At 48.7% G+C, this 23,805-nt stretch overlaps 2 protein-coding genes across 3 annotated transcripts in view; one reads left to right on the top strand and one right to left on the bottom strand.

The window, feature by feature from the left end:
• The window catches only part of itga10 (integrin, alpha 10), a 102,673-nt gene extending 96,554 nt beyond the window's left edge, over positions 1-6,119 (top strand). The window contains 3 exon segments of the mRNA XM_080182728.1: positions 1,419-1,615; positions 2,660-2,773; positions 4,562-6,119. Of these exon segments, the coding sequence (XP_080038854.1) occupies positions 1,419-1,615; positions 2,660-2,773; positions 4,562-4,633 (383 nt within the window). The 3' untranslated portion in view covers positions 4,634-6,119.
• The window catches only part of rnf115a (ring finger protein 115a), a 38,982-nt gene continuing 18,816 nt past the window's right edge, over positions 3,640-23,805 (bottom strand). The window contains exons 3-10 of one of the 2 annotated variants that reach the window (XM_080182720.1): positions 23,026-23,083; positions 21,571-21,788; positions 20,484-20,552; positions 19,339-19,411; positions 17,448-17,541; positions 15,567-15,682; positions 13,239-13,406; positions 3,640-4,479 (exon numbers count right to left, since the gene is read on the bottom strand). In XM_080182720.1, coding sequence (XP_080038846.1) covers positions 13,275-13,406; positions 15,567-15,682; positions 17,448-17,541; positions 19,339-19,411; positions 20,484-20,552; positions 21,571-21,788; positions 23,026-23,083 — 760 coding nt within the window. In that variant the 3' untranslated portion in view covers positions 3,640-4,479; positions 13,239-13,274. Of the gene's footprint in view, positions 4,480-9,074; positions 13,407-15,566; positions 15,683-17,447; positions 17,542-19,338; positions 19,412-20,483; positions 20,553-21,570; positions 21,789-23,025; positions 23,084-23,805 lie in introns of those variants that run through there. The other variant, XM_080182719.1, reaches the window with a different exon arrangement.

Raw genomic sequence — 23,805 nt, 5'->3', positions numbered from 1 at the left:
GTGCAGAGGGATCTGGGTGTCCTTGTGCATCAGTCACTGAAGGTAAGCATCCAGGTGCAGCAGGCGGTAAAGAAGGCAAATGGTATGTTAGCTTTCATGGCGAGAGGTTTTGAGCACAGGAGCAGGGATGTGTTGTTACAATTAACAGGGGCCTTGGTGAGGCCACACCTAGAGTATTGTGTACAGTTTTGGGTCTCTTTTTCTGAGGAAGGATGTTCTTGCTCTCGAGGGAGTGCATGTTTACCGGGCTGATTCCGGTGGGGATGGGGGGGGGCGGGGGGTGGATTGGGGGGGTGGGGGTGGATGGGGGGGTGGATTGGGGGGGTGGGGGTGGATGGGGGGGTGGGTGGGTGGGTGGGGGTGGATGGGGGGGTGTGGGGGTGGAGTGGGTCCAGAACCAGGGGGTCACAGTCTGAGGATTCAGGGTAGACCATTTAGGACGGAGGTGAGGAGACATTTCTTCACCCAGAGAGTGGTGAGCCTGTGGAATTCATTACCACAGGAAGTAGTTGATGCCAAAACATTGAAAATATTCAAGAGGCGGCTGGATATCGCACTGGGGGTGAACGGGATTAAAGGTTATGGGGAGAAAGCAGGATTAGGCTATTGAGTTGGATGATCAGCCATGATCGTAATGAATGGCGGAGCAGGCTCAAAGGGCAGAGGAGGTCATTCAGCCCTATCTTCTGTTTCCATCAGCTTAACCACACATCTTTGGAATGATGTGGGAGGAAACTGGAGGAAACACACGCAGACATGGGGAGAATGTGCAAACTCCACATAGTGACCCGAGCTGGGAATCGAACCCGGGTCCCTGGCGCTGTGAGGCAGCAATGCTAGCCATGCTGCCCGTTGTGCCACCAAGCCAGTCCCTGAGGTAACTAATCGGAGCCCTGAATGAGGGTGGCACAGTGGGTTAGCACTGCTGCCTCACGGTGCCAGGGACCCGGGATCGATTCCCAGCTTGGGTCATTGCCTGTGCAGAGTCTGCACGTTCTCCCGTGTCTGCGTGGGTTTTCTCCACATGCTCTGGTTTCCTCCCACACTCCAAAGATGTGCTAGTTAGGTGGATTGGCCATGCTAAATTGTCCCTTGGTGTCAGGGGAACTAGCTCGGGTAAATGTGTGAGGTTATGGGGATAGGGTGTGGGTGGGATTGTGGTTGGTACAGACTCGATGGGCCGAATGGCTGCCTCCTGTACAGTAGACGTTGTGTGATTCTATGACGTATTGTGGCTGGAAACTGTAATGGAATCTTCAGTGCCACAATCTGTGCGCTTTGACCCTGTATAGATGTGGTGTGGGTTGGACGTGTTACTGTCCAGTTCCCTCCGTGACTACACGGAGCAGAGATAGCTCGCTATAACCATTCTGTTTCAGCTTGAAACACTTGAGTATGTTGTGATGTTTTTACACAAGCACAACTGTACATTCTAACCCCTCGATCCACTGTGTCTGGGCTCTCAGTTTCTGTACATCCTCTAACTCAACACAGCAACTATCAAATCCTCTTTCCGCAGGCACAGTTCAAATCCCTAAAAATTGTGACGACTTTCACCCTGGATGTACAGACACCACAGGTCCTGACACTGGCAGAGTCAGCTCGGTATCGCGAGGTAAGCTGCATATCCACTCAACTTACACTGAAATCAGAGGATAGTAACTACTCTGTTACAGAAAGCTTGTTACAAACTAGAGATAAACGACCCTGAATGACGGAAGGTCAAATGTCAAGGTTGAGATCACTGAGGTGTTGGAATAGATTTTTCCATATCTAATCCCATCGGACAGGTACGGCATGGGGTTAGATACAGAGTAAAGCTCCCTCTACACTGTCTCCCCCATCAAACACTCCCAGGACAGGTATAGCACGGGGTTAGATACTGAGTAAAGCTCCCTCTACACTGTCCCCATCAAACACTCCCAGGACAGGTACAGCACGGGGTTAGATACAGAGTAAAGCTCCCTCTACACCGTCCCCCATCAAACACTCCCAGGACAGGTACAGCATGGGGTTAGATACAGAGTAAAGCTCACTCTACACTGTCCCCATCAAACACTCCCAGGACAGGTACAGCACAAGGTTAGATACTGAGTAAAGCTCCCTCTACACTGTCCCCATCAAACACTCCCAGGACAGGTACAGCACAGGGTTAGATACAGAGTAAAGCTCCCTCTACACTGTCCCCCCATCAAACACTCCCAGGACAGGTACAGCATGGGGTTAGATACAGAGTAAAGCTCCCTCTACACTGTCCCCTGTCAAACACTCCCAGGACAGGGACAGCATGGGGTTAGATACAGAGTAAAGCTCCCTCTACACTGTACACTGTCCCCTGTCAAACACTCCCAGGACAGGTACAGCACGGGGTTAGATACAGAGTAAAGCTCCCTCTACACTGTCCCCCCCATCAAACACTCCCAGGACAGGTACAGCATGGGGTTAGATACAGAGTAAAGCTCCCTCTACACTGTCCCCCCATCAAACATTCCCAGGACAGGTACAGCATGGGGTTAGATACAGAGTAAAGCTCCCTCTACACTGTCCCCATCAAACACTCCCAGGACAGGTACAGCACGGGGTTAGATACAGAGTAAAGCTCCCTGTTTTGTGTAGATCTGGTCTCTCTCCCTTGCTTATGTGTGAATTTCTTGTCTAGGTAAGTGTGGAGCTGATCAAACCGGTGCTGATTGCCGTTTCCCTATGGATCATCATTGGCAGCACGCTCGGGGGCCTCTTGCTGCTGGCTCTCATTGTCTTTATTCTGTGGAAGGTAAGTGACTGGGATTTCACTCTCACCTCAATGCCCACTCTTACCAACACAATATCCTCAGTCCCTTTTAGATTATGTTAGAAGAAAATCCCTGAAGTACAGAAGGCCATTTGGCCCATCAAGTCTGTACTGACCACAATCTCACCCAGGCCCTATCCCCTGGAACCCATTGCATTTACCCTGCTAGTCTCCCTGACAGTAGGGGCAATTTATCATGGCCAATCCATCTAACTCACACATCTTTGGAACATAGAAGGACACTGGAGCACCTGGAGGAAACCCATGCAGACACAGGGATAACATGCAAACTCTGCACAGAGAGTGACCCAAGCCAGGAATCAACCCCAGCTCCCTGTGAGGCAGCAGTGCTAACCACTGTGTTGTTAGGGATGTCACGATACAGTTGAGTTTTCTGGGAGAGGGAAGCAGGGACGAGATGTTGGTGAGAAGGCTAGGATTCCAATTTGTGAAAACCCTGGGGGATATTCCTCCCCTGTTCTCTGAGGCAATCAAGGAGCTGTGAGAATTCCTTCTGATAGCCACTAATTCACTTTGTTCCACTGCCACAGTGGAAGTGTGATCCCTCTGAGTGACTTGTGAGGTTCCATTCTCAATAGACCTGGGCAGCTTCACTCATTGTCCTTTATCCAACCCTAACTCTTTACACACCCACCACCATCTCATCCCATGCTCATCATTCATGAAGCAACACGTCATTTCTATAGTTCCACTCACATCTTCTTCAATCCTCCACTCTGATAAACCGTCCCAGCTCCTGGTAATGGGTCACCCGGTGCTGTACATCAGTTTAAAAACCCAAAGCAAATCTGTTAAGTTTTTAATTTATTAACGTCACGAGTCCCCTTACATTAATATTCCCCTTACTGTGAAAATCCCCGAGTCACCACACTCTGGTGCCTGTTCAGGTACACCAAGGGAGAATTTAGCACGGCCAATGCACCCTAACCAGCACATCTTTCAGACTGTGGGAGGAAACTGGAGCCTACGTTCTCCATTTTGGGTGGTACGGTGGTACAGTGATTAACACTGCTGCCTCGCAGCTCTGGGGACTTGGGTTTGATTCCCGGCTTGGGTCACTGTCTATGCAGAGTTTGCATGTCCTCCCCATGTCTGTGTGGGTTTCCTCCGGATGCTCTGGTTTCCTCCCCATGTCCAAAGATGTGTGTGGGTTAAGTTGATTGGCCGTGCTAAATTGCCCCTAGTATCCTGGAATGCATAGGTCAGAGGGATTAATGGGGGCAAATATGTGGTGTTACAGGGATAGAGCCTGGGTGGGATTGTGGTTGATGCAGGCTTGATAGGCTGAATGGCCTCCCTCTGCACTGTAGGGATTCTAGGATTCACTCGGAGGAAACCCACGCAGACACAGGGAGAAAGTGCAGATTCTGCACAGACAGTGACCCAAACCGGGAATCGAACCCAGGTCCCTGGTGCCGTGAAGCAGCAGTACTAACCCACTATGCCACACATCCGCTCTCTAATCCGCCACTCCTCTGATAATCTGTCAGCAGCGCTGTACATCAGTTTCGTCACTTCTGGATATGGGAAGCAAAACGGGACACAATAGTTCAAGTGTCACTGAACCGAGGCCGTGTAGATCGAAACAGCTTCCTTGTGTGGTGTTAGCATGGGCTGGTTGGCCTGAACAGATTTCCCCATCTGTAAAATGGTGATAAGTCTCCAACCTGCAAAAGCAAAGAATGGAGTGAGTGAACAAAAAGGAAATAATACTTGTCACACTAATATAGGAAATGTTTCTCTTAACAGTGTGGATTCTTTAAGAGGAAATTAAAGGAGGAAGAAAGTGAGGACGAGGAGGAGGAGGAGGAGAAAGATTGAGGCTGAGGTTGCCCCGGTGCAGTACCCAAGTACACTCAGAGTCAGGAACCTCTGACGTCGACACAGTCCCATCACACACAGACTGACCGCTCTGCACTTCCTTGAAGCTTTTTCCAATTTGCAAATACCCATCAGATGGTCAAACCCTGGGCACTAATCCAGGAGCGGGAAGGTACCAGGAAACTATTTGTCTTCCAATAATTGTGACCTTTTGAGAGACAGTCAGTCGGGTGATGTTACTGCATTGTTCAAAGGTTCTTCCTATTAATGTGCTGTGTGAATTCAGCAACATGGGGTGCCCATCCGTACTCTCAAACCACACAACACAGTCCCTTTAACTTACCCACATCCAGCTAACGCTACCCCACTATGGCTGCTTACAGCAGACACAACCTATTCTAAACAGTTACCACCTTCAGAGCAGGGGTTTGAGCTAGAAATTGTCACAGAATGCCTCCAGCGCAGAATGAGGCCACTCAGTCCATCGTGTCTGCACCAAATCACTGTGCAGGCCCTTTCCCGTAACCCCATGTATTTACCCAACCAACCCCCCTAATATACACACCTTTGGACACTAAGGGGCAATTTTGCATGGCCAATCTCCCTAACCTACACATTTTGGGACCCTAGGGGGCAATTTAGCATGGCCAATCCACCTAACCAGCAAATCTTCAGACACTAAGGGGCAATTTAGCATGGCCAATCCACCCTAACCTGCAGATATTCTGGACTGAGGGGGGAAACTGGAGCACTTGGAGGAAACCCATGCAGGCACGGGGAGAATGTGCAAACTCCACATCGACAGTGACCCAAGCTGGGAATTGAACCTGGGTCCCTGGCGCTGTGAGGAGCAGCGCTAACCGCTGTGTCACCCTAATGATATTTTGGTTGTAATGTTAATGAGTGGATGGTGAATTATCTGCTCACCTTAATGCTGCCTATCGAGTGAGTCAGAGATGAAACACACAAGAACGTACCTGTCAGTGACCAGATGTTCACTCACTGGTGTGGATTGAATAAACCCCCAGTGTACAGTCACATTTATTCCTTTCCCCAGTCCATGCTGTTAACTGTAAAAGAGGCAGTGAGTCCAGTGTTCAGATCCAGCTCACCCTCACGATTACAGCCTGTCATTCGCAACAGCCCTATTCCTTTCCCATTCGGGGGGTGGGGGGGAACATTCACGAGGTGAGCTACACTGAGTGTGCCATCAGTCGAGGCTGGGTTAGAATGCAGATGATCAGACTGCCTCCCCCTGGCTGCTGTGAGAGACACAGGACTGCTTCCCTGCCTACTGAGGGAACGGGCTGCCTGCTTCCCCCCACCCCACCACCCACCAAGGCAGCCCAGCTACCTCGCTTACCCTCCCCCAACTCCAGCTTCTCCCAGACACTGAAATCACTCTCAGCCAAAGGAACAACTATTTACTTGCACTTTATTGAAAGCTTTTTTTTGGGAAATAAACATTTAAGGAAATGAAACGTGATTTATAATTTTTGGTCTGATTATTGTACAAAGTTCAGATTTATTCATTTCACTTTCAGGAAGGAGACAACTGGAGGCAACAATGTTCCTACTCTGATTATCTCTGTGATTCTCGCTATTAACTGCCAGCTGTCTGTGCTGAGTTAGCTTCACTAAGTGGTCATCAGCCCAGCCTCGTACTGCTGTCCCACTCCTGCTGTGAATTGTGTGGTTTACAAACTTTAATTCATAACTAGGAGCAGGAGTAGACCATCCGGCCCCTCGAGCCTGCTCCGCCACTCAATTAAGATCATAGCTGATCTTTTGGTGGACTCAGCTCTATTCACCCACCCATTCACCATAACCCTTTGTTCCTTTACTGTTCAAACATTTATCTATCCTTGCTTTCAGAATCCTGAAATCAGGTTGTTGCTGTTCCCAGGCACAGCCAATATGGAGGATATTCCGTCTGCATCAAGATACACTTTCATATCTGCTTTCCCTCCTTCCTCTGTCGACAGGACGATATGAACATTAGTAGCCGTGAAGGTGCCAGACACACTGGGGTGAAATGTCAGCTTCCTTCACTGGGATTAGTTTGGGGACAGTACAGGAGAGGGACAGGATTGAAAACCTGCTGGAAAGAGATGACCATCAGAACCTCTCGAGCAGTTAGTGTTGGATTGGCAGCAAGGGAAATGATAGAGGGAAGACCAGAATAAGGTGTAGGGTTTATATATATTTATATTCTTATTATAAGATATAAGTTTTATATTAGTTGGTAACTTTCTATTTAGGACACTTACACTTTGGAAAGAGTGGAAGTTACTTCCAGCTTTTAGTAGCCTGGGACACTTTATATCTACCTTTAATGAAGTGTAGATGGAGCTTTACTCTGTATCTAACCCTGTGCTGTACCTGTCCTGGGAGTGTTTGATGGGGGACAGTGTAGAGGGAGCTTTACTCTGTATCTAACCCCGTGCTGTACCTGTCCTGGGAGTGTTTGATGGGGACAGTGTAGAGGGAGCTTTACTCTGTATCTAACCCCGTGCTGTACCTGTCCTGGGAGTGTTTGAGGGGGACAGTGTAGAGGGAGCTTTACTCTGTATCTAACCCCGTGCTGTACCTGTCCTGGGAGTGTTTGATGGGGGGACAGTGTAGAGGGAGCTTTACTCTGTATCTAACCCCGTGCTGTACCTGTCCTGGGAGTGTTTGATGGGGGGACAGTGTAGAGGGAGCTTTACTCTGTATCTAACCCCGTGCTGTACCTGTCCTGGGAGTGTTTGATGGGGGGACAGTGTAGAGGGAGCTTTACTCTGTATCTAACCCCGTGCTGTACCTGTCCTGGGAGTGTTTGATGGGGGGACAGTGTAGAGGGAGCTTTACTCGGTATCTAACCCCGTGCTGTACCTATCGTGGGAGTATTTGACAGGAGCTCTATTCTGTGATTAATGTTGAGTCTGCTTTAAGGGTCACTTGAGTGGATGGTGTTCTGGAATGTGGACGTCGGTGAGAGATGATTTCAAAGATTCATCTAGTTACCAAAGTGTTGGTGCTTTGATCACTGTGGAACTCTACATTGACTGTCTGGCATTGGTCTGGTCAGTTCCTGGTCATCTTTTTAAAAAGTGATTTCCTTATCATAAAGTCATCCCTAGCACAAGGGAAGATAGCTGATCAGCCCCAGATCTTCCCTGATCAGAGTTCCTCAGTGCCCCTGGCCCAACTATCTTCAGCTGATTCCTAAGGTCAGAGGAGGGGATCTTCACCAATGACTACACAGTGTGTATAGTGAGCAGGCTGCCGACATGCAGCAAGAACTTAACAACAAAGGCTGATAAATGGCAAATAACATTCCCACCACACAAGGAACAGGCAATGATCAAGAAGAGAGCAGCTAACCATCTTACCTTGACATTCAATAGCATTACCATTGCTGAATTCCCCCCCACACCATCAACATTACGGTAATTTAGCATCAAGGCAGAAACCGGCTGGGAATTGTGCGGCAAGTAACTTACCTCCTCACTGTTTTTCCCCTGTCTAGAAGGCACAAGTGTGATGGAACTGTCGCCACTTCTCCGGATCAGTGCAACTGTAACAATACTCAAGTTGCTTGATAAAGGGCCAAACAAGCATAGAACATTACAGCACGGTACAGGCCCTTCGGCCCTCAATGTTGTGCCGAGCTATCCCAATCTCAAGATCAAGCTATCCCACTCCATTATCTTTGTCATTCCATCCACTGCTTCCATCACTGTGCACCATATCGTCTCTATTCTACCAATTTACCCCCATCTCCTCCAGCTCACACACCATTGCAACTTGGACATGTATTCATTGTTGCTTCGTTTAAATCCTGGCACACTTCCTAAGAACCACATGTAATTCAAGTTGGCTGTTTGCCACCACCTCAAGGAAGATTACTGATGGTGAGCAGTAAGCCAGGAGGCGCTGGCCTAGTGGTATTAGTGTCAGACTATTAATCCAGAAACTCAGCTAATGTTCTGGGGACCTGGGTTCAAACCCCAAGGCAGATGGTGGAATTAATATCTGGAATTAAGAATCTACTGATGACCATGAAACCGTTGTCGATTATCTGAAAAACCCACCTGGTTCCTGTTAGGGAAGGAACTCTGCCGTCCTCACCTGGTCTGGCCTACGTGTGACTCCAGAGCTACAGCAATGTGGGTGATTCTCAACTGCCCTTCCAAGGGCAACTAGGGATGGGTAATAAATGCTGGCCAGCCAACGAATGAATGAATATAAAGGCAGATGCAGGAAGAACAGCACACACTGAAACCCGATCCAATTGTCCCTTTCTTAATGCCAGGGATGCTGAGGCCAACACAGCTGCTGGTTGGGCTGGGATCTGCAGAGGCTGAGTGAGAATCTGGGTCTGTCCTGCTCTGTGACAACCATCGGAGAAAGCTGCATCAGACGCATGCAGACGGGCTGCACAAGTGGAAACCATCTCTCAACAATTTTCTCTTGATTTATTTACAAAATAAAAACTTTGAATCCAATGACAGAGCAGAGGTTAAACATTTACAACTACAAAAAAACAGAATGCAATACCAGATAACGGTCTTCTATTGAGCAGTACTGTTCCATTCTTAATTTTATTTCAAGTGTTTTGACAGTGGTTCTTAATGCAGGGTTTGTCTCCTGAAACTGCATCACCAATGAACACATTCACACAATACCTCGGGTGGGGATAGTATAGTGAACATGAAAGGCAGTCGATCTAAAATAAAAGATGTGATCCTTAATGAAAGTAATAGGAAGCAGACAAGGGGTTAAGAAGGAGTAACTTGTTCCTGTCTGCTGTTTATGGCTTGTGTATGCCTCCGCTTTAATTCCTGTGCATACTCAGTATGATGGGTACATGGTACAGTCACTGCAATGAACAAACTGGCACCAGGGCAAGCAGCTGGATTCAAAGCCTGAAGTTGGAGTCAGATATTTGTTTGGATAAACTTGGGACAGGAGCAATAACTTGCAAAAACTAAGCTGGCTTGTGGAACTAATTTAAACAGCTTTTTCAAGGAGCTGGCATCGGCTGAATGGACTCCTTCATCGAATCATAGCAGCCCACAGTGCACAAGGAGGCCGTTCAGCCCATCCAAACCACAATCGCACCCAGGCCCTTTCCCCAGAACCCTCATGCATTTACTCTGCTAGCCCCCCTTATCATTAAGGGGCAATTTAGCATGGTCAATCCACCTAACCCGCACATCTTTGGTCTGGGGGAGGAAACCCATGCAGACACTGGGAGAACGTGCAAACTCCACACAGACAGTGACCCAAGCCGGGAATTGAACCCAGGTCCCTGGCGCTGTGAGACAGCAGCACTAACCATTGTGCCGCTCCTTCTGTCCTGAAAGATTCTGTGCACACATATAAAGTTCAGGGTATATCAGGTTTTGTTCTGTGTATGCTGCAGCTTGAGGGATGAAAGCATAGAGGACAATGGTACACAGTGGTGTACACAGCCAGTGCCGTAGTGACATGAATCAGGATACTGCTCCCCTTGTGACTGGAACGTGGTGAGCCCAAATCCCAGAGATAAACCATAACACATCTTTACCCCATGGAAGCCAGTACCTTCCACTGCACAAATTCAGAGTGAAAACCACGGATGGATTCTCTGTTTTGGGACTGGACTGTTTGGCTGTACCAAGTCCCAACTGAAAATGGATCACATCATGAAGATTTCAATTAAACTTCACCCATCCCTACTTACAAACCCATCCAAGATAAAGCGGAGTTTAGTGTTTGACAAAGAACAGATCACATAAATAAATGACAAAGACATCTGTGAAATTGCCCACTGCCATTTCACCGTGGCAATGTAATTTTTCAAACACATCCCTTCCCCAATCACCGTGGCCTCCCTCATTTGCTCCTCTGTAGCTAATAGAACCTACCACCAGTAAATATCAATGCCTGTTTGAGCCTGGTAAGAGGCTTGGATCTCTCCGAATCTGAATGCTGTCCTTTGTACTGCCAAACACCAGTCCTTGCAAAACTTGGTCATTATTGTCACTGTTCTCCTTGCCCCAAATGATCACTCCCACTGGGGATGATGTTACAGGTGGACAAGATAACGGAAGGATGGATTCTACCCCATGAATACTGTTAGAGTGTGATTAAAAATGAAGAATTTCTGTTTGTTGGGATTCAGCAGCTAATCCAAGGATGGTCTGACCCTGATTCATTAACCACATCCTGCCCAACATGTTGGGGATATTGTTAAAAATGCTCCAAATACAATTTAATACAGGAATCTGATTCTCTTTCTGACACTGGCTATTGAATCATAGAATTCCTACAGTGCAGGAGGCGGCTGTTCGGCCCATCAAGTCTGCACTGACCACAATCCCATCCAGCTCTTTACCCACAACCCCACATATTTATTTTATTTATCAGCCACAAGTTTGTTTACATTAATACTGCAATGAAGTTACTGTGAAAATCCCACACAGAGGGAGAATTTAGCACAGCCATCACACCCTAACCGGCACGTCTTTTAGATTGTAGGGAGAAACCGGAGGAAACCCACGCAGACACAGGGAGAATGTGCAGATTCTGCACAGACAGTGACCCCAGGCCAGAATTGAACCTGGGTCCCTAGTGCTGAGGCAGCAGTGGTAACCACTGTGCTGTCCCCAATCCCCTGACACTAAGGTCAATTTAACAAGCCAATCAACCTAATCCGCACTCAGGACTGTGGGAGGAAACCCACACAGACACGGGGAGAATGTGCAGACTCCGCACAGACACTGGCCCAAGGTGAGAATTGAACCCGGGTCCCTGGCGCTGTGAGACAGCAGTGCTAACCCACTGTGTCACCGTGCTGCTGGGAATCGAACCCGGGTCTCTGGCGCTGTGAGGCAGCAGCGCTAACCCACTGTGTCACCGTGCTGCTGGGAATCGAACCCGGGTCCCTGGCGCTGTGAGACAGCAGCGCTAACCCACTGTGTCACCGTGCTGCCGGGAATCGAACCCGGGTCCCTGGGGCTGTGAGACAGCAGTGCTAACCCACTGTGTCACCGTGCTGCTGGGAATCGAACCCGGGTCCCTGGCGCTGTGAGACAGCAGTGCTAACCCACTGTGTCACCCCATTGAACTGAAGAGTTGTGACCATAGTCGGATATCAGGTGACTTCAGTGTCTATAAATCTGTCCCGAGAAAGAACCAGTGCCGGTGGAGCTGGACTGAGAGGAGGAGGAGGAAGCAGGAGGCAATACTAAAGCAATATTTAGAATTTCCAGTTATCACTGATTTCTCACCGTGCTGTAACGTTACTGCCTCCGAGTGGATGCAGTCATGCTGCTGCTGAGATCAGTGGTCTTGGAGAAGGTAAGAGGAAACATATGGCCCTTTCTTCACCCACTCCTCAAATTCCATTCTCTCCCCTCTCCTGTGATTCTTTCTGCTCTGTGCCGTTCACTGGAGGGTGTCCAACTGCAGAGATCCTCCGCACTCAAACACAAGGTGCTTATGGGGCGGGGGGGTGGAACTGTTCACAAACCATCCCTCGTGACAGACAGCTCTTTTGAATCAATCCCAGATTGGCTCATCATCAGGGTGGGGAGGATTTAGAGAACTGGCTCGGGGTAGGATGGGGTTGGGCAGCGAGGGAGGGGTTGTTTCTGGAGTGGCAACATCTACATCAGTTAGCAAGAAAACCTTTAGGATCAGACCTGAAACTATCCAATTGGTTAACTAGTAAAGACCCCTGAGGGAGGGAAACAGGCAGAATCAGTGACCCTCAGCACTATTCCACTGGAAAGTTCAGAAAGGCGGACATCAGGATCCATTCCGAAGTCTCCCATTGTTGAACGTTCTGCCAATACGCTAGCTCATCCTTAACAAATAACCACTTCGCAGGGTGTAAAGGTGGGCAGCACCTGTAGATCCCAATTCTCACTTTCAGATGGGGGCAGGAGACAGGGAGCGAGGGTGGGGAGAGAGATGCGTGCAGAGGGGAATCCCAATTTATTTTGCCCAGTGGCCCTCTGATTGGAAAGGTATGTCTGACAAGCCTCGAATCCAGACCCTCAGAATTTTAAGCGTCTATTGCTGGGTCAACAATCAGTCAGTCGATTTATATTTGGCACAATAGTTCAGGGCCTTCAGGGTTTATTTTGGTGTCTTCAAGAGAGAGTCAGCCTGGGATGTAATATTTCCAAACAGCGTCTCCCCAGCCCATCAGTCTCAGGATAGATTGGGGATGGGGGGAAGCCCATTTACTCTCACTTATCTACCCTCCATTTCACTGGGATTGTCTTATCTTCCACCCACGCTGCTGCCCCCCCCTCCCCCTCCACCCATCCCTCACTACAAAATAAAAATCTTACCAGCTCTGAAAAGTGGAACCTTCCACTGGTGCAATTGAAATTAATCTGCCTTGGTGTTTTGAACGAAGCGAGGTTCAAACGAACTGAGCATAAAACTATTATTTTTCTGCAACCATTAAAAAGCGAATCAATCCCACATTGTTAAACACATAATCCACAGAATGAACAATAGGGCCCCCTGTAAATGCCACCAGATTGGGAGCAGCCACTGGGTTATGACATGTGCCTATTTGCTGCTTAATATATATAATTTACAATAGAAGTAACAATATTACTAATCAGGTTATGCAGGGGATGGGCTGCAGAGTCCTTTAGTATGTCCAGGGATCCCTCTGTCGGTTTTCACTGCCAGCCAGATTACCAGATAAATCCTCCGAAGTTTGCCGATGACCCATGGTGACCTCTCCATTCAAACTCTTGCGACACACGGGACAGGTGTCATGCTGGAACAGAACACGATGCCCAAGAATTAAATCCGGTCAAATCCCACAGTAAAGTGAAAGTCACATTTATTTATTAGTGTCACAAGTAAGGCTGACATTAACACTGCAATGAAGTTACTGTGAAATTCACCTAGTCGCCACACTCCGGCGCCTGTTCGGGTCAACGTACCCTAACCAGTGCGTCTTTCGGACTGTGGGAGGAAACCGGAGCACTCGGAGGAAACCCATGCAGACACGGGGAGAACGTGCAGACTCCACACAGACAGTGACCCAAACCGGGATTCGAACCAGAATCCTTGGCGCTGTGAGGCAGCAGTGCTAACCCACTGTGTCACCGTGCTGCTGGGAATCGAACCCGGGTCCCTGGCGCTGTGAGACAGCAGTGCTAACCCACTGTGTCACCGTGCTGCTGGGAATCGAACCCGGGTCCCTGGCGCTGTGAGACAGCAGTGCTAACCCACTGTGTCACCCATTGATGTTTAATGGTTGAAGTTTTAGCACAGATTGAGTTAGAGAGACGGGCTGACTCAAGGCAGTGAAGAGGGGATGAGACAGGCTCCCAACTGAGACACGGGAACAGAGACTCCCTGACAGATTGTTAGCTTACTGCAGTATTTTCGCTCTCTGCACGAGCCACGCTGCTTTACAAATATACTTTCTACTTGGGAAGCCTGCATTAGAAATTACAGTTTAGGAGGAGGAGTAGACCACTTGGCCCCTCAAATCCTGCTCCACCATTCAGGTAAATCGTGGCTGATCTGTAACCTCAACCCCACATTCCTGCCTAACCCTGACAACCTTTCCCGCCCTTGTTAATCACGAGCTTATCTAGCTCACCCTTAACAAAGGCTTCCTTTTCAGGAAGGGAGTTCCAGAGACTCTGACCTTCTGACAGAAAGAAATTCTCCTCATCTCTGTCTTAAATGAGTCTCCCCTTTATTTTTATACAGAGATTCCTCCTTTTAGATCCCCCACAAGAGGAACCATCCAGAAGACCATGAGGAGCAGAACGACAAGGGTCTTTATAAGACCCTTGTCAGGCCTCATTTGGAGTACTGTGCGCAGTTCTGATCGCCTCACTATAGGAAAGACGTAGAAGCTATTGAAAGGGTACAGAGGAGATTTACAAGGATGTTGCCTGGACTGGGAGGCATGCCTTATGAAGTTAGGTTGAGGGAGCTGGGACTCTTTTCCCTGGAGAGACGAAGGTTGAGAGGCGACCTGATAGAAGTTTATAAAATGTTGAGAGGAATAGATAGGGTGGATTCTCAGAGGCTATTTCCCCGGGTTGAAATGGTCGCTACGAGAGGACACAGATTTAAGGTGCGGGGAGGAAAGTACAGAAGTGATGTTAGGGGTAAGTTTTTCACTCACAGGGTGGTGAGTGAGTGGAATCGGCTGCCGTCAGTGGTGGTGGAGGCGAACTCGCTGGGGTCTTTTAAAAGACTTCTGGATGAGTATATGGGGTTTTATGGGATTGGGGGTTATAGATAGGTGTTGATGTGATCGGCGCAACTTGTGGGCCAAAGGGCCTGTTTGTGCTGTAGTGTTCTATGTTCTAACAAGGCCACTTGGCCCATCGAGTCTGCCCTGCCATTCAATCATGGCTGATACTTTTCTCATTGCCATTCTTCTGTCTTTTCCCCTGACTCTCTCCACACCCACCCTGTCAATAACCCCCTCAGGATCATAGAGTTTCAATCAAATTGCCTCTTACTCATCTAAACTTCAGCGGATACAAACCTAGCCTGTTCAGGGCTTTCCTCATTAGACAACCCATACATTCCTGATATCAGTCTGGTAAACTTTCCCTGAATTGCTTCTAAGGTGTTTATATCCTTCCTTAAACAAGGAGATTAAAACTGCACATGATACTCCAGTCGTGGTCTCACCAATGCCCTGTACAACTGAAGCATAAACTCCTACTCCTGTAATCAATTTCCCTTGTAATTAACAGTAATGTTCTATCAGACATTAGTAATAATTAACTAGCTGTAGCTATATCGTATGCTTTTGTGATTGATGCACTAGGACACCCAGATCCCTCCGCATCTCAGACCTCTGAAATCTCTCACCCATTTATATAAGCTCCCAAAACAGCAGCAGTAGCAAGTAAGTGCAGTATCTTAGCGAAACTATTTGTCAGGCAAAAGGACTCACCAGTTCTAACCAGGGTACGATGCAGTCGCTGTGGAAGAAGTGATTGCAGGGCAGCTGTCGAACCTGTTCCCCAAGTAGATAATCTTCTTTACACACGGGACATTCTAAACCTGAGTCTGCAGCAACACAAGGCACAGGCAAAAACTCTGCTTTCATTTATCAATATACAAAGTCCACAGCTTCCCATTATATTCCTCTATCTGTTACCTGATCCCCATGTTAAACAACAGTCCCAGTGCAGAGACACTATAGTTAAGAAAGCCCCACCAGCGCCTCTACTTTCTCAGAAGACTAAGGAAATTTCTCATGTCCGCTACAACTCTCACCTTTTACAGATTCTTTTACAGTAAAAGCATTCTTTCTGCTTGTATCATGGCTTGGTATGGGTTCCTGCTCTGCTCAAGACCGCAAGGAACTACAAAAGGCCCAATCCATCAGACAAACCAGCCTCCCATCCGCTGACTGTCTACACTTCCCACTGCCTCGGGAAAAGCAGCCAGTATAATCAAGGACCCCCCCCCACACCCCGGACATTCTCTCTTCCACCTTCTTCCATCAGGAAAAAGATACAAAAGTCTGAGGTCCCGTACCGACCGACTGACTCAAGAGCAGCTTCTTCCCTGCTGCTGTCAGACTTTTGAATGGACCTACCTCGTATTAAGTTGATCTTTCTCTACACCCTCGCTGTGACTGTAACACTACATTCTGCACCCTCTCCTTTCCTTCTCTATGAACGGTATGCTTTGTCTGTATAGTGCGCAAGAAACAATATTTTTCACTGTATCCCAACACATGTGACAATAATAAATCAATGAAATCGGAGGGTCCAACCTATCCAACAGATATATCTGCAATGTCTCTCTGTACATCACTGTTCCTTGCTCACCACTTCACTCAGACACTCCTTAGCTCCAAACCGCCCCCCCCACCATCTCCCATCCTGCCACCCTCACGCCCTGCCACCTCGCACTCATGGCTCCCCACCACCCCAAGATCTGGACTGACGTACAGGAGTATGTGAAGAGACAAGAGCCTTTGCAATTCAATGCTTTACTGATTGGTAGTGTTTCTCCAAAGGGCTCCTCGGAGGCAGGTTCAATCCTCAGCCCATTCATATCGGCAGCTCAGAATCCCTACAGCGCAGGAGGAGGGAGCATTCAGTCCATCAAGGCTGCACCAACTCTTCAAAAGAGCATCTTAACCAGGCCCGATCCACATAACACCACAGATTTATCTTTCTAAAACCTCCTACCCCCCCCCCCCCCACCTACACGTCCTGACACACAAAGGAACAATTTAGCATGGCCGATCCGCTTAATCTGCACATCTTTGGACTGTGGGAGGAAACCCACGCAGACATGGGGGGGGGGTGCAGACTCCACACAGATAGCGAACCGAGGCTGGAATCGAACCCAGGTCCCTGGTACTGTGAGACAGCAGTGCTAACCCACTGTGTCACCGTGCTGCTGGGAATCGAACCCGGGTCCCTGGCGCTGTGAGACAGCAGTGCTAACCCACTGTGTCACCGTGCTGCTGGGAATCGAACCCGGGTCCCTGGCGCTGTGAGACAGCAGTGCTAACCCACTGTGTCACCGTGCTGCTGGGAATCGAACCCAGGTCCCTGGCGCTGTGAGACAGCAGTGCTAACCCACTGTGTCACCGTGCTGCTGGGAATCGAACCCGGGTCCCTGGTGCTGTGAGGCAGCAGCGCTAACCCACTGTGTCACCCTCAGTATCAGTCAGTAAATAAATTAAACACTGCAGTTTCTGGGATTATCTCTGCCTCTCTCATTCCCATTAATCTCCCACATTCTGGAACAGTCTGTAAATATGGAGAGTTACAATGGAACTAGTTAGAGAATGAGAATGAACGGCACACACCAATCTGCTCCTGTGTCACGTGCACTGTTGGGAGAGCTGTGATTTTGTCTTTATCTGCTGGAGGAGGTCCTGTGTTTTCCAGCTGTCCCAGAAGCTGTGGAAAGGAAGCAGTGATTTGAGATTGATGATGGGGCTGTTTGTAATCAGCTTTAACGTGCTAGGCACATTGTAATTTTCTCCTCTTCCAAACCCCTTTTTAAAGTTTTTTATTTATTGTTATCACAAGTCGGCTTACATTAACACTGCAATGAAGTTACTGTGAAAATCCCCTAGTCGCCACACTCCGTCACCTGTTCAGGCACACTGAGGGAGAATTTAGCACGGCCAACGCACCCTAACCAGCACGTCTTTCAGACTGGGGGAGGAAACCGGAGCACCCGGAGGAAACCCACACAGACACAGGGAGAATGTGCAGACTCCACACAGACCCGGGTCCCTGGCGCTGCAAGGTAGCAGCACTAACCACTGTGCCACCCAGAACAATGCTAACTATTTTACAAGTGCCCTGTATGTGGAGGGAGTGCAGCAGGGAGTTTAATTCCAGGAAGGGACTACCACAGAACATGCTCACCATTTCTGAGTGCGTACACACTTTCCAGCGAAGGTCAGCAATGCTGAAATCTCTCGGAGTGTCGCAAACACCAGCCAGCGACCTCAGCACAGACCGCCAACTGAAGCAGAACACTGCCTGCTTCTGACGGTGCCATATATTATGCACAGTTTTGGTCCCTGTATTTGAGGAAGGAGATTCACTAGATTGATTCCGGAGGTGAGGGGTTTGTCGTGTGAAGAGAGATTGAACAGTTTAGGCCGATACTCTCTGGAATTCAGAAGAATGGGGAGAGATCAAATTAAGGTTTACAAGATGATAAAAGATCTGGATAAAGTAGACATGGAGCAGATGTTTCCTCTTGTGGGACATTCTAGGACGAGAGGTCTCGGGATAAGGGGCAGCAAATTTAAAACAGAGTTGGAGGGGAAACTACTTCTCCCAAAGGGTTGTGAATCTGTGGAATTCACTGCCCCAAAGTGCAGGTGGATGCTGGGACAGTGAGTAAATCTAAGGAGTTAGATAAATTTTTAATTGGTAATGGGTTGAAGGGTTCTGGGGAAAAGGCAGGAAAATGGGGATGAGGGGGACATCCTCCATGATCAAATGGCAGAGTGGACTCGATGGGCCGAGTGGCCTAATTTTGCCCTTGTATTGCATGAGTTTTTATTACAAAGTGAATGTGCCTCACATCCATAAGAGATGGTGTGTTGCTCTTATGTTTTAACTGTAGTCCACACCCCAGCCAGGTTAGTAATTATCTCCCAGCCTCTGCTGACCAGGGTGGGATGTGGGGCAAAAGGTGTGAGACCACCCTGAGCTGCAGTGTCTGTGTTAGAGATCATTTGGAGAGTCACGGGTACCTGCCCCTACCCTCCTGTGGTACAGGACACCTTGTAACTACAGAGAATTATACAGTGTCCAGCCACAGCACTCACTGTTGGAGCTTGAGGGTCAGAAACTGCTTTACTGCAGTACAAGCAAACTGATGGGAGTGAGTGACAGACAATCTGCTGGAGATCACAGCACAGAAAAAAAACAGTAAAACCACAATGGATACAGGGAAAAGAAGAATAAAAAGTATTAGCAAAAAAAGCTAAGGAATTGGGATAGGCCAAGAGAGAAATGTGATGACAATATGATAAAAGATGCCTGGAGAAATAGGAGGGAGGAAGGAGGGTTATTATTTTAAATACCCAGGCCAAAGTTTCAGTCCATCTGTGTGTGTGTGTAAAATACTCTGTTGCAACTGAACAACTGAAACTTGAACAGGTTTATCACACGCCAGAAACCTAAAACTCAACAACAAGCACCAGGACAGAACCAACAGCATTTTCTCACCTGTGTGATCACAGCGTCAAGTCCACTCTGTCCCCAAGCGTAGTCGGCAGGATTTGAGTGCAGCATCCCACTCCTCAGCAAGGAAGAGAGATTGGTAACTTTTCACCATCACAGGAGTACTCCATCAATAAATCACCAGAATTCTCAAATTTCCATATACCCTGCACTCCCAGGACAGGTACAGCACGGGGTTAGATACAGAGTAAAGCTCCCTCTACACTGTCCCCCCCATCAAACACTCCCAGGACAGGTACAGCACGGGGTTAGATACAGAGTAAAGCTCCCTCTACACTGTCCCCCCCATCAAACACTCCCAGGACAGGTACAGCACGGGGTTAGATACAGAGTAAAGCTCCCTCTACACTGTCCCCCCATCAAACACTCCCAGGACAGGTACAGCACGGGGTTAGATACAGAGTAAAGCTCCCTCTACACTGTCCCCCCATCAAACACTCCCAGGACAGGTACAGCACAGGGTTAGATACAGAGTAAAGCTCCCTCTACACTGTCCCCCCATCAAACACTCCCAGGACAGGTACAGCACAGGGTTAGATACAGAGTAAAGCTCCCTCTACACTGTCCCCCATCAAACACTCCCAGGACAGGTACAGCACGGGGTTAGATACAGAGTAAAGCTCCCTCTACACTGTCCCCCATCAAACACTCCCAGGACAGGTACAGCACGGGGTTAGATACAGAGTAAAGCTCCCTCTACACTGTCCCCCATCAAACACTCCCAGGACAGGTACAGCACGGGGTTAGATACAGAGTAAAGCTCCCTCTACACTGTCCCCCCATCAAACACTCCCAGGACAGGTACAGTACGGGGTTAGATACAGAGTAAAGCTCCCTCTACACTGTCCCCCATCCCAGGACAGGTACAGCACGGGGTTAGATACAGAGTAAAGCTCCCTCGACACTGTCCCCCCATCAAACACTCCCAGGACAGGTACAGCACGGGGTTAGATACAGAGTAAAGCTCCCTCTACACTGTCCCCCCATCAAACACTCCCAGGACAGGTACAGCACGGGGTTAGATACAGAGTAAAGCTCCCTCTACACGCTTCCCCAAGGGGGAGTGGAGGGTGGACAATGAAGGGAGGGAGAGATTGTGAAAATACAGGTGCAGAGTATGTTACACTTACCAGGAGAATGTCTGTGGAGAACCTGAGATTCCAGCATTGAACAGTCCAGCAAACAACTGCTGGATTATTCTGTAAATACACAAAACACAAGAATGAGCGAGAGCCGGTCACACAGGGAGCGTCCTAGATCCCATTTTGGGGATGAAGAGGCCACCCGAGATACAGCTGGGGTTTTTATTGCTTTATTCATTCACAGGATGCAAGTGTGACTGGCTAAAGCAGCATTTATTGCCCATCCTTAGCTGTGCTTGAGGAGGTGGTGATGAGCTGCCTTCTTGAACTGGTACAGTCCATGTGGTGTGGAGACATCCACAGTGCTGTTACGGAGGTCCAGGATTTTGGCCCAGTGACAGTATATATTTCCATGTAAGAATGGTATGCCGCTTGGAGAGGAACCTCCAGGTGGTGGTGCTCCCCACGCGTCTGCTATGCTTGTCCTTCTGTGATAAGGTCCCCGGTTTGGAAGGTGCTGTCTAAGGGTCTTTGGTGAATTGTTGCAGCGTATCTTATAGATAGTACACACTGCTGCTACTGAGTGTCGGTGGTGGAGGGGGAATGTTAATGGTGGTGAATGTGGTGCCAATCGAGCGGGGCTGCTTTGTCCTAGATGGTGTTAAACTTTGAGTATTGTTGGGGCTGCCCCCGTCCAGGTAAGTGGGGAGTGTCCCATCCATTCCGTGCTGCCCAGATGCCACTGTGTACAGAAGCAGGGACTGCTTCAGTTGATCTGAAGGGCAGTGGGTTCAGTGTGGTTTCAGCAGAACTTCCCTCACTAACTCTCACCCTGTGTGAGTGATTACCTTTCCCAGTGAAGCTGGAGTAGTTTCTGAATGAATTCCATCGATAATGAGCAGTGGTAATGGCTAGAGTTGGTTCAGACCCAAGTTAGGGCCAGAGGGACAAACACTCAGCCCAGCTTCCTGCTGCTGATAACCAGCCATGAACATGGTCTTAACTGTAATATCCAGTGTCACATCCAGGACAATGAATCACAGATCCACACCGAGCAAGAGGCATTTGGGAAGAGAACACAAGAATAAACATACAGAACTGCACAACACTGTGACAGGTTTGGGAACTAACCTACCCTTCAATGGCTGGAGATCTCTCAGGCCGTGATGTTCCTCGAGACCGATATCTTCTGGCCATCGGTAGCCTCGTGTGCCGACTCGGACCCCAGATATCGTTCTGACTCCCTCGCTCCGTCTCTCCGCTGTCGTTATCTAGAGAGGTTCCACTTCGCAAGGGCCTCCCATCAACAAACAGGAAGGTTTGGTCCAGGTTCAGGAAGGTGCGATCCCATAGCTGCACGACAGAGACAGAGCGTCACACTGGTGGGATTGGAGCGGGGACCGAGATGGGGGTGGGGGGAGAGACAGCAGAGACTGCAAAGGCGAAGGAGGGGGGGAGGGAGAGTGGAAACTACAACCTGTGGGGGGATTGCGCACATCCAGTGGGTCCATTGAGAAAAGGAGGATGGTGCACGGTGGGTTCAGAGGGTCCAACAGGGGACTGGGCGGTGGGTCCAGTCAGGGGGGTGGGGGTGGTCCTGGGTGGCAGTTTCAGGGGGTCCAGTGGAGGCTCCATGGGTAAACACATTAGCTAGCAGTTGACCATCAGAACGTGTGTCCAGATTGGGAATCATCCAGGGATCCTGGTCATTTACTTGTGGTTTTGCTGGAATGGGTACCTAGCTTATCCACAGAGCAATCAGACTGGGCTGTCATAGCACTCACACTATAATAACCCACTGACACTTACTATCCAGGATGATCGGGTATGAGGGAAATACCAGAATCAGAGTACAAGACATGACAGCAAGATTCACCTTCAGTTGTAGGGAAGAATTGCTTGTCCTACAAGGCAGGATGGCTGCACAGTACACAGTGTTTGTTACAGGGATGTGGGTGTCACTCACTGGGCCCAGCTCATCAATAACTGCCCTCGAACTGAGTCGCTTGCTCATCCATCACAGGGGGCAGTTCAGAGTCAACCAAACGTACCAGACTCTCAGGGGTTTGACAGGGTAAACACAGAGACAATGTTTCCCCTTATGGGAGAGGATAGGATCAGACAGCAGAGTCTCAGAATAGAGGGGCACCAATTTAAGACAGAGATGAGGAGGAATTTCTTCTCTCAGAGTTGCAGGTGTTTGGAACTCCTTGCCCCAGAGAGCTGAGGAGCAGAGTCCTTGTGTATATTTAAGGTGGAGATGGATAGATATTTGATCAGTGGGGGAATTAAGGGTTACAGGGAAGAGGCAGGAAATGGGACATGAGGAGTGTCAGATCAGCCAGGATCCTATAGAATAACAGAACAGGCACGAGAGCCCGAATTGCCTCCTGTCCTATTTCTTATGGAGTCACATGTAGGCCAGACCGGGTAAGGATGGCAGATTTCCTTCCTTAAAGGGGACATTAGTGAAGCAGATGGGCTTTTCTGATGACCATCGATGGTTTCTGGAGCACCGTCACTGAGGGGAGTTCTGAATTCCAATTTCAGTCACTGTAAAAATCTACACATTCCTCAGTCGTTAACTCACCTCTGCAAACTGTGTGGCTGAATCATCATCAAGTCCATTGGTTCCACTGTCCAAGAAACTGCGGAGACACCAGCACAGCATACAAGGTAAACTGTCTTAAAGCCATCAACGTACAGAGCAAATATTCTTCTCAAAACCATCAGAGTACAGGGCAAATTCTCACCCCAAAACCGTCAATGTACAGGGCAAATTCTCACCCTAAACCGTCAACATACTGAGCAAATTCTCACCCCAAAACCGTCAATGTACAGGGCAAATTCTCACCCCTAAACCGTCAACATACTGAGCAAATTCTCACCCCTAAACCGTCAATGTACTGAGCAAATTCTCACCCCTAAACCGTCAACGTACTGAGCAAATTCTCACCCCTAAACCGTCAACGTACTGAGCAAATTCTCACCCCTAAACCGTCAACGTACTGAGCAAATTCTCACCCCAAAACCGTCAACGTACAGGGCAAATTCTCACCCTAAACCGTCAACATACTGAGCAAATTCTCACCCCAAAACCGTCAATGTACAGGGCAAATTCTCACCCCAAAACCGTCAATGTACAGGGCAAATTCTCACCCCTAAACCGTCAACGTACTGAGCAAATTCTCACCCCAAAACCGTCAACGTACAGGGCAAATTCTCACCCTAAACCGTCAACGTACAGGGCAAATTCTCACCCCTAAACCGTCAACATACTGAGCAAATTCTCACCCCAAAACCGTCAACGTACAGGGCAAATTCTCACCCCAAAACCGTCAACGTACAGGGCAAATTCTCACCCCAAACC

This window comes from Carcharhinus amblyrhynchos, unplaced genomic scaffold, assembly GCF_965287045.1.
Source record: "Carcharhinus amblyrhynchos unplaced genomic scaffold, sCarAmb.v2.hapA scaffold_85, whole genome shotgun sequence".
Classification (NCBI taxonomy): Eukaryota; Metazoa; Chordata; class Chondrichthyes; order Carcharhiniformes; family Carcharhinidae; genus Carcharhinus; species Carcharhinus amblyrhynchos.
This window is presented reverse-complemented; position numbering and strand designations above follow the sequence as displayed.